This window comes from Aricia agestis, chromosome 8 (genome assembly GCF_905147365.1).
Source record: "Aricia agestis chromosome 8, ilAriAges1.1, whole genome shotgun sequence".
Taxonomy (NCBI): domain Eukaryota; kingdom Metazoa; phylum Arthropoda; class Insecta; order Lepidoptera; family Lycaenidae; genus Aricia; species Aricia agestis.
The window spans coordinates 7,535,989-7,547,219 of NC_056413.1; the positions used below are offsets into that span (position 1 = coordinate 7,535,989).

The 11,231-nt window shown below is 34.4% G+C and overlaps 1 protein-coding gene across 1 annotated transcript; it reads left to right on the top strand.

The window, feature by feature from the left end:
* Nucleotides 1-410: 410 nt before the first annotated feature.
* Nucleotides 411-9,980, top strand: LOC121729529. Its single transcript, XM_042118069.1, has 8 exons — nucleotides 411-416; nucleotides 739-978; nucleotides 1,108-1,203; nucleotides 4,139-4,260; nucleotides 4,513-4,660; nucleotides 9,534-9,576; nucleotides 9,665-9,858; nucleotides 9,951-9,980. The coding sequence occupies exons 1-8, from the start codon at nucleotides 411-413 to the stop codon at nucleotides 9,978-9,980; spliced, it is 879 nt and encodes a 292-aa protein (XP_041974003.1).
* Nucleotides 9,981-11,231: the final 1,251 nt, after the last annotated feature.

Here is an 11,231-nt window from a genome sequence, read left to right on the forward strand (position 1 = left end):
AGCTCAGATGCCGAAAACGCTATTAGAAAACAGTCATCAAACAATAGATAGAAAACTCACGAATCATACCTAAATATAGAAAACATAAGAATTGTTTTTTTATTTCAATTTTGAAAAAATATTAAAAGAAACGGATATTATGTCAATTGTCAAAGTTCTCTAATCTCTGGCAATTTAAAAAATAGCGCCAAAACAACAACTGCTGCAATAATGATATGGTATTTAAATATATTTATTCATACGTATAATATAACGTATAATAAGTAATAACGTATATTACAACATAATACGTACAATTTTATACATTATTTTATAAATTAACTTTAGTGCACTTTGGTTGTAGAGTGCGAAAATGTTATTGTAAGTTTGGAATAATAGTTAGATTTGGAGCAAATATATTAAATGTAATGATGGAAGTAAGTAAAAATAAGTTCTTTCTAGTAATTGAAATATATTAAGGTGAGATAAAAGTATTTTTTTCATTTTATTACCTACCTTATTTCTTTTAGTACAATAAACTATTTCCTACAATCAAATCAGAATCACAGCTACGAAGCTTGTTAGAATCACTATCATTGACTGAGAATATCCAATCACTGTACACAATATTTTCCACTTTGGGATACTACATTTTATGCAACGTAAGAATTTATACATTTTACATTTTTTCTCATAAGTATTTTAAAATATTAATTTCAAGATTGAGCGAATATATTACAGCCAATTCGTATCTTTTAGCCTCAACACAGCGAGATAGTCATAAAATTCAAGCCCTTGTATGATAAAATTTTACTGGTATTGAACCAAGGACCATCTCCCAAGACTAGACTAACTTTTACTTTAATAGCTTCCCTAATACTGGCCGAGTCGGGTACTGATCTAAGTAAGACGGAAGCATTAAGAATGTACGCGCAAAACATGATCAGAATAAGTGGCTGCTTATCGGCTCTTTGTCATTTATTCACAAACTCTATGCTGGTAAATATTCCTTTAATGATACTTATGACTACTCCTTAATATTACTGCTTCCTTTATACTCTAATGTAATTAGTTATAATTACTTTTATCAAAATATATTTGAAGGTTACCTGAAACTATTTTTTGCAGCAACACGAAACCTGGATTACCCTCTGCAGAGCTCTGAGTGAGGCATGCCACAAGTCCGTGCTAAATCAGAATTATTGTTCCCACCTGATACCTCTGGTAAATTCAGAACTTAAGGTGACGCCGCGTTAAAGTAAAAAACCGTGTTGGATATGTTTTAGATTGCTTGTTTTCTATGAGAGGCCGGCCCGGCCTCTCATAGACAACAAGCAATGACACAAGCAATGGAACAGCAAAAAATGGAAAGGGCGTAGCGAGAAAATGGTTTTTGTCGCGTAATTTAAAAATCATAAATACTTTTCATATAAGCTATGGGCAAATTAAAGTGTATGCTTGAACCAATTTTTGTACATACAAATTTTGGAAGCTTAAATCACTCTCCTCTGTTGGCAAAATAGGAATCCTTTTTTTTTACAGAGGTTTTTTTGATTGATTATTCTGAGTTATAAAAGTTGACCAATCGTGTTATGCTATGAGTAATTAAAAGACAAAGACATGATGAATACTGACAATGAACTTTAATTTCTTAGCTTTAGTCATTGCTGAGAAAAATCGATATCGCTACAGCCAAATTAGTAGGGTAGACTGGGTACGGTTGTGACAGTCGTCATAACAGCGAAACTATACGGAATATGGGGACGGGTGCTAAGAGAGAAAGACGCGTCTTGCAAGTCTGAATGCTTCTCCTAACAATGCTTCCGCCAGCACTTGACGATAACGTTATTAGGGGCCTTCATTGCTTTTTAACAGTCAAAAGTAAGTTTTCTTGCTTGATTTATTTCAATGTTTACTATTTTTTGCATACAAATAACCTATGTCGTGTATTTTCCTATTATAAGTTGATCATTAGTAGTTAACTACAAGTGATTATTTTTTACGTAAATCGTTTAGCCGATTCGTGGCACTTGTTTGATAATTGAAATTCTGTGTTGGGTACAGTTGTGACAAATCTTATGGGTACGGTTGTGACATACATTTGTCCTATATTTTTTCTTTGATGTCCTAAAAACGCTTGCAGAAGATTAAACGAACGCAGGATATTATCAGTCAATACGAAAATACTTACGAAGAAGTCAAATGTAGGACTTATTTACAGAGAACGGCGAAATTCATCAAAAATGCATCGGATGTCGTTGTTTTGGTCGATAAATATGTTTAGAAATAGACTATGTTTTGATACGCTAGATGAATTTGTTTAGAATAAGATTATGATGTTTTATGGTACATTTTTAATGAAATACAAATCATATAAATCATTTTTTTGAAGGTGTCACTACTGACCACAACTACTGTCACAACCGTCCTTGGGTTGTGGTCGGTTGTGACAATTTCCCTCTTTCTTTTAAATTTGATTCCATGACTAATACATCGAATTTTAGCATGATATATTAGTATTTTTATGTAGACAAATAGATAAACATGGTTTGTGACAAAATTTTCCTGGCTAGCTGTAAAATTAACAAAATTATTCTCTTCCAAACCAAAATTGTCACAACCGTACCCAGTCTACCCTATTGTTAGGTCCTATTAAATATTGCACTACCTACGTAAATATCTCGTTGTCTAGTATTAATTATATGTAGCTTGCCTCTTTCCCTCGCTTATAAAAATACGATAGAAATGGCAATAATTTTGTGCGCGAGTGAAAGAGACAACTGCCGTCTATAGACTCCAGTGTCTAGACTTTAGCAATCGTTCAAAGTACGAATTTCTATTGGCGGCTCTCGACATAGGCGAACGCGTTGGCCAACGCGTCTGCAGACGCGTTGGCAGTGCGCTTGCAACGGCGTTTGTGAGTAATCCACACATAGGAAGGTCGTTCAGTATGCTTTGGATCGCGCCAATGTGCGGACGGATTCAAAATGGATGTTTAGTCGCTAACAGCTGCAGCTGTTTATTTATTCACAGCTTATAATTACTTTGTAAATGTGGACAAGAAAAAGTTTTTAAAGAGTATTCTCGAAATAAATAAATAAAAGGCGAGAAAACGTAACAAACAAAGAAATAAACTCACTTTTACATAATATTTTATAATATTAAAATAATATAAGTAATTATTTTATTACCTACTTATTATTTATTAAATTATTACATACAAAAATTATTACATATTATAATAATTATCATAATTATAACTCCGGGCAAACTGATCGCGCGGCCTATGTGTGGATGGAGCGCGAAGCTTGCGACAAATGTCCTTTGATCTTTTGCCGACATTTCCAACCCGCGCGGCAAGCTCGCAGACGCGTCGGCCAACGTCTAAATACCTACGGCCAACGCGCGAACGCCCGTTCTACACATTGGGCCAACGCGTCTGCAGACGCGTTGGCCAACGCGTTCGCCTATTGCCGGCTCTTGATATAGGCGAACGCGTTGGCCAACGCGTCTGCAGACGCGTTGGCAGTGCGCTTGCAACGGCGTTTGTGAGTAATCCACACATAGGAAGGTCGTTCAGTATGCTTTGGATCGCGCCAATGTGCGGACGGATTCAAAATGGATGTTTAGTCGCTAACAGCTGCAGCTGTTTATTTATTCACAGCTTATAATTACTTTGTAAATGTGGACAAGAAAAAGTTTTTAAAGAGTATTCTGGAAATAAATAAATAAAAGGCGAGAAAACGTAACAAACAAAGAAATAAACTCACTTTTACATAATATTTTATAATATTAAAATAATATAAGTAATTATTTTATTACCTACTTATTATTTATTAAATTATTACATACAAAAATTATTACATATGATAATAATTATCATAATTATAACTCCGGGCAAACTGATCGCGCGGCCTATGTGTGGATGGAGCACGAAGCTTGCGACAAATGTCCTTTGATCTTTTGCCGACATTTCCGACCCGCGCGGCAAGCTCGCAGATGCGTCGGCCAACGTCTAAATACCTACGGCCAACGCGCGAACGCCCGTTCTACACATTGGGCCAACGCGTCTGCAGACGCGTTGGCCAACGCGTTCGCCTATATCAAGAGCCGGCATATGTCGAGAGCCGCCATATGTGTTTCTCGACCGCACTTTTAGTGTATAGAACGCTGCCGCCGCAGTAACACGGAGGTTCTGCTCGTACTACACAGCCTGCTGGTCGACCACCACACAAATATTAAAGTGTTCTATGAATCCGATGGAATGTCGGTTTTCACCAGGTAAGAAAATAAAGAATGTCTTCAAAAATTAGAAGTTCAAATAGTTTATACTTGAAAAGTCATCTAGACACGCGGTAGCGTGTCTATTACCGTAAAGCCTATGAACTCGTCATGCCCAATGAGACCAAATCACATAAAGATTGGTGACAACCCCCCAAAATGTAGGTTATGACTTATGTTATGTAGGTAGGTAAGTATGTCTTTTATTTTGTCAAAGGTATTATTTTAGTCATCTATTCTTACTATGTATAGAGAAACCCTCCTGCATACGTCGTATCTGAGCACACTCAACACCGTCATCGAAGGCACTAAGCCCTCGCATCGCGAGTACGTTAGAAACTCCAACAGCATATTCCAATGTCTGCGCCGATGGGTACTCACTGACGAGAGCGGCTCTGCGGTAAGGAAACTAATAAGTTCATAATTGGTTTAAGACATTTATTTTCTCAAAAGAACTTACACAATTCACTTAACTGAGAAAATATATAATTATCAGTTAACTAGCTCTAAGCGTACCGCGTGTACAAGCTTACAATAATACATTATAATATTATAAACTTTGCTCAAAACATTACAAATTTTTACAACACTTATTCATAACTAATAAGTAAGTAATTTTTGTTTTCGTTTTGAGGGTGGACAGTAAAAACTTACGTAAATACAGAATAACATCATGGATCTCATATTACTGGATGTGGCAATATACATGTTATATTATTATTTTGTTTATTATGTTTTAGTTTATGTAATTATAAATATAGCAAGTACTTTTTAGTTATATATTAATTATGTTCATAGTTAATTATGAAATCTATAATAAAACATATAAAATACATAATTTTTATAATATTATTTATTTAATTTTAGATTTTTAAAATGTTGCTTAATTAAACTTTTAAATTTAGACATTGTTTTTGAATCTTTAATGTTTTTTGGCAGGTGTCAAAAAATTCCCTCAAATAGTAGATTCTTTTTACCATAGTTCGTTCTTGGTAAGCTGAGTACGATGTCATTCGAATTTCTTAATTTTATTCTTTGTATCTGCTGTTTTTTGGTTAATTCTATTTCGGAATGGATTTCCTTGTTAATAATTTTTCTAATGAGTATAGCTGTGTAGTAAGTATATGTTTGTATGATATTCATTTTATTAGTTTCTGTATATATCTTATCACTTGGCGTTAGGTAATCATAATTAAACAATATTTTTAGTAATTTATTTTGAGCGGTCTGTATTATTTTTAAATTTGATTTGGCAGCAGTGCCCCAAACTTCTATAAGGAAATCAATATGTGGTTTAATTAGTGAATTATATATTGTATGACGTACTTTTATAGGCAAACTTTGGGCAACACCGTGTAGTAGTCCAGTTAAAGATGTTATTTTGGATTTCACCTTTTCTATATGAGGTCGCCAGGTTAAATGTTTTGTCCAAAACTAGACCCAAGTACTTTTCACTATCTACTCTTTTGATTATTTGATCATCGATTTTCAGTGGTTCAAAGTCATGTAGTTTTATTTATATTGATAGTCAATAAGTTTGAGCGAAACCATGTATTTAAGACATTTAAATCATGTTGTGCGTCCGCAATGACACTATGTATTGTTTGACCAAAATAAAATAAGCAGGTGTCATCTGCGTAAAGTCTAGCATCTCCTTTGAGCCCTTTATGTAGGGTATTTACGTATAGAAAGAACAGTAGTGGCCCCAAGATTGATCCCTGAGGGACTCCGCAAGTGATTTTCACAATACTACTTTCATATTCATCAATTTTTACGATTTGGTAACGATTTTCCAAGTAAGATTTAAACATTTTGTGCGAAACGTTACTAAATCCGAGATTTTTCAGTTTGTCTAAAAGCAGTTTATGGCTAACCGTATCGAAAGCTTTCTTCAGATCAATAAATGTACCTAAAGCTATTTGCTTATTGTCTAAACTGTTTTTAATTTTTGTGACAAGGTCGATTGTAGCAGATAAGCAGTTCGAACGTTGCCTGAAACCATATTGTTTTTTTTTTTTTTTTTTTATGAAATAAGGCGGCAAACGAGCAAACGGGTCACCTGATGGAAAGCAACTTCCGTCGCCCATGGACACTCGCAGCATCAGAAGAGCTGCAGGTGCGTTGCCGGCCTTTTAAGAGGGAATAGGGTAATAGGGGAGGGAAGGGAATAGGGGAGGGAAGGAAATAGGGTAGGGGATTGGGCCTCCGGTAAACTCACTCACTCGGCGAAACACAGCGCAAGCGCTGTTTCACGCCGGTTTTCTGTGAGAACGTGGTATTTATCCGGTCGAGCCGGCCCATTCGTGCCGAAGCATGGCTCTCCCACGTATGCTTTTTTATATAAAATTTTATTTGCAATTAAATAGTTTTCTAAGCGATTATACAATACCTTTTCGAAAATTTTTGATAGAACGGGGAGTACAGATATCGGTCGATAGTTCCCCGGGTCAGTTCTTGGGAAAATGCCATCCAACATACATCTATTAATACAATTAGTTAAGTCCTCTAGTATAATGGGTTTTAAACATTTTATAGATTTAGTAGTTATGTTATCGGTTCCCTTACTTGTATTAGATTTAAGATTATCAATTATTTTACCTATTTCTTCTGTAGTAGCTGGGTTAAGATTGAATTTTTGGTTTGTATCAGTTGTGGTATTGAATTTTTCTATAGTATATACTTTATTGTTATGATATTATTTAGGAATTTCGTTTGCAAGGGTTGGGCCAATTGTAGAAAAATAGTTATTAAAAGATTCGCAAATCATTGTTTTATCGGTAATGATGTTATTCTGTATTTGTAAGTTAGTTGGACTCGAGTTAGTTTTATTTTTATTGTGGCTCAAACTATTGATAATATTCCACATTTTCGCTGGCTTATCTTTACATTTCAGAAAAAGGTTATCATAATATGCAGATTTAGCTAGCAATAACAGCATTTCTTTTCCTAATAAAATCATCCTTAACCTGTTTGTCCTTAGGATTCATTTTTAGTTTTCGCCATAAATAGTTCCTTTGATTTATCTCTTTGATTATATGATTGTTAATCCATTCTTGTTTTGGCACATTGACTATCTTAGATTTACTAATTTTACTTTCATTGATTGCAGCTACAATGCTCTTCTCTAATTCACTATAAGTGTAATTTTTCTTTGTTTCTTCCATTATAGTATATAATTTCTTATAATCAATGGCTTGATAAGAAATCTTTTTTTTTGGACTGAGTCGGGAATTTTCTCATTTCCAGATATAGGTGCTTGTGATCGGACAAAGCTGATTCGACGATAGCCATATGATAAGTATTATCTCTAATATTTGTACACATATGGTCAAGTACGATTTTAGTGGTACTGGTCTCTCGTGTGCAAAACTTTGAGTCAATTTTGTTTATAATTTCATATCCGTTTTCTGTTAGTGTGTCAATATAATTGGTAGACTGATTATTTTTGTTAAGTAAGTCGATATTAAAATCTCCGATTATTAACGATCTTTTGTTATTCAGGTAAGTACCTAAAGTATCAATAAACTTCTTTATGTTCGATTTTGGTGTTCGATATACAGCGCCAATGTTTATATTAAATTGCTCAAGGTGTATCCAGAGGAAGTGGTTATCGTCCAAGCAGAGTTCTTCTTTAAGACTATGTTTCAAATTATTATGAACAAAAATAGAAACTTCGCCTCCCCTAGAATTTTGTCGAAAATTGTAGTAGTGCGTCTATCCCGATAATTGAAGATTTTTAGCCTCCACCTTGATCTACGTTTCGGTTAGAACAATAATATGCGCAAAGTGAGGAAGCGAGTGCAATATACATTTTAGCTCGTCAAGTTTACAAGGTTTAATAATACTGCGCATATTAGAGTAAAAAAGTCTTAAAGAGTGCTTCTTTGCTTCAATTTCATGGTAGTTTGCAGCAATTTGGTGGGTAAAACGGTGTTTATAGGGGTTATTATTTGTAATGTTATGTGCACTAGATAATATTAGTTTTTTGTCTTCTTTGTATCTTTTACTACCTTTGGAGTACCTTTAATGTATTGAATTCGTAGATTTGTTTCCCCGTTTTCCACTCGTTTGTTAAGTTCTTATTTATATTTCCCCAAGCGAACAGTTTTTAGTGGTTGAGTGCAGTTGTCAACGATATTGGTGAGTATTTTAAAGGCTTCATTTATGTCATAAGAATTTCTTTCATTTTTGTCCTTTGAAATTATTTCCGGTATCCCATTTATTATAATATTTTTACCTCGTGTGTTTCGGTCAGCGATTTCGCCTAGAAGGTCTTCGCATATCTTAGGGTCGGACTCAGATACTTTGTAATTTATTGACTGCACCTCATTTTTCAACGAAACGACACGATTCTCAATTTTCTTATTTGCTTCTATTATGTTTTCCACTTCTGATTTGGTCTTGTTTTGCTCCTTAGTTAGTTTTGTTATAGATTGTTTCATTTCATGCAGTTGTTCTTTTATCGAATTCATATCTTGGCTTATTTGGGTAATATGTTCAGTTTGTGTTTTGTTAGATGTTATTAAAGTTGACATCATTTCAGTTATCTGTGATACTTGTTTTTTTATTTCAGAGACATCCGATAATTGTTTTTTTTTTATCTCAGATAGTTCAGAAACTTGATTACGTATGTCCGTTAATTCCAGTCTCATACATTCATCGCTATCGGGTAGTTTCCGTTTGTTACGGAATGAAATACCTGAATTTTTTGGTGTTTCTGAGATACTTCTATTTATAGATGTAAGTTCGGGGTACGAACCGCTTCGTCCGGATCCGATGCCGCATCCAGTAGGTGATCGTAGTGGATTCATGTTGTTCGTAACGTCCCGTAGCCCGTCTCTTTTACTCGAGGTGGTGAAGGGCGGTTACGGCGATGCAAGTTATCAGTGCGAGCTAGTTTCCAATAACTAAACGACACAAACGCCACTTTTTGTTTAAATCACTTTAAGACTTGAGTAACTGACACATAAGATAAATTTTTGAAAAGCTATAATTTAATGCAATTAAATATTATCCGTAGCCACGTCCACTCTGTACGCTTGCGAGCGGGTAATGATGGATAAAATCCATAATAATATCTTTATCCTTACTATTAGAATACAAAAGTAAGAATTTACGTTTACTGCTTACCCGATTTAATGGATAGAGGGAGTCCAGGGTAAGGACAATATATTAATTATTATTACATAATATGATAGTTTGTACCCCGGAATAAGAATCTCGTAAAATGATAGAATCACTCATAATCATAAGCTTCATGATTTCTATTTTAGGTAACAAAATGGGCTGTAGTAGTTTTGTACTCGAGAAAAAAACGTAAGTTTCTACGTTTATGTAAGTACCTAAATATAAACTTACCAATTTTCTTTTACACAACGTAAAACTATTTTATTTAATTCTACAGTCCTCGGAGCAGACGAAAAGCTATGCTACGAACCAGTGAATTGTGAAAATGATAACAATAACAAAAATAATTCTAATTTTGTCGGTATCCAAAACGGTTCTACTACAGAACATAAGGAAGAATTTGTAGAAAATGGTAATTCTGAAACTCAGGATCTATTCAGAAATGTAATGAAGGAAGTGTACGACTGGAAAGTACAAAGTCAGAGGAAAGAAATCCCTCACATTCCTCTAAGACCAAAAGAGAATGTACTCGACAATAATTTGAGTACATTTCTCACACACAGTGTAAAAAGGAACCTTCATCAGAAACATGATAGCTTTCTAAACCTTAGAAATAATACTTTTAACAAACGAGAAAGTGATATATTTAAATGTGTTAATAAGAAACTCGACAATAATAAGAGTAAGTTACTCGCATATAGTCTAAAAAGGAAACATCAGAGCTTTCTAAATCTTAGGAATAATGATTTTAGCAAACAAGAAGGTCCTGTATTCAAATGTGGTAGGAACAAACCTGCACAAGATCTATCATTTTCATTCTTACTGAAAGATAATACAGACGATCAAATTAAGCCAGAAAGTAGTACATACACGGTAAAGAGTAGTAAACATCCTCTCGACAGAAGGGAGAGGTCTCGACTGACCCACAATAGTTATCGTTCAAAGCTTTCAAGAATCGCAATAAATTCTCAAAGAGAGACTAATATGAATAAGAGAAAGACAGAGACTAGTATTGACACATTTGTAGGAACTACTTGCACTTTAAACAATGATCATAATACAGTGTTCGAATTTAGACCAAAGCGCTTTTCTACACCCGAACAAAGGTCTCTGAAATTTACTCCAAGAAACAAGACACAAAATAAAGATGTAAGCTCCAAGAGACATTCACCCAAATGTGTGAAAAACTTGTCCGTTACATCAAAATTTATGGACGTCATAAACGGATCTTGTACCACTATAGTCAAGGGTTTAAGTAAAATAAAAAATGTATTCGTCTCAAAGACTGCTGAAGTTAAAAATACTGACAATGTTGATGATACTAATGTGCGTGATTGTAGCTACAGTTTTACAAATTACATGAGAGAAAGGGACGCTAGGGATGAAGGTAACACAGGGCTTAGAGAAAAAACAAACTGTTCAACAACATCTAGCCCGAGCGCTTGTCAAACTTGTGATAACACTTTAATACTAAAACGAAAAGCACTAGAAAATTCGTCGCTAAGGGAATGTGTTAAGAAGTTGAAGCTAGGAATTAACTTGTATGGATGTGATTTTAAGGTTCGTTACTTGCATTATTACTTTCTGCAGTGGATTTTCCCTTTCAATCTTAAAAGCAGTGTCATTATTCATTGCGTTTACACTTGGCAGCTACAATACTTAAATGAAAATACCACAAAACTCGTCAGGCAACGGAAATTTCGGTACCATTAGTTTTAGTATGACGGTTTAGTTATTAGTTAGTAAATATTAGTATGACGGTGACAGTACATTAATCTTACAAAACTTGCTTATATTTGGTTTTCCTTCCTGTCCATCAAAGTTAAATAAGTTAAATATTGTTT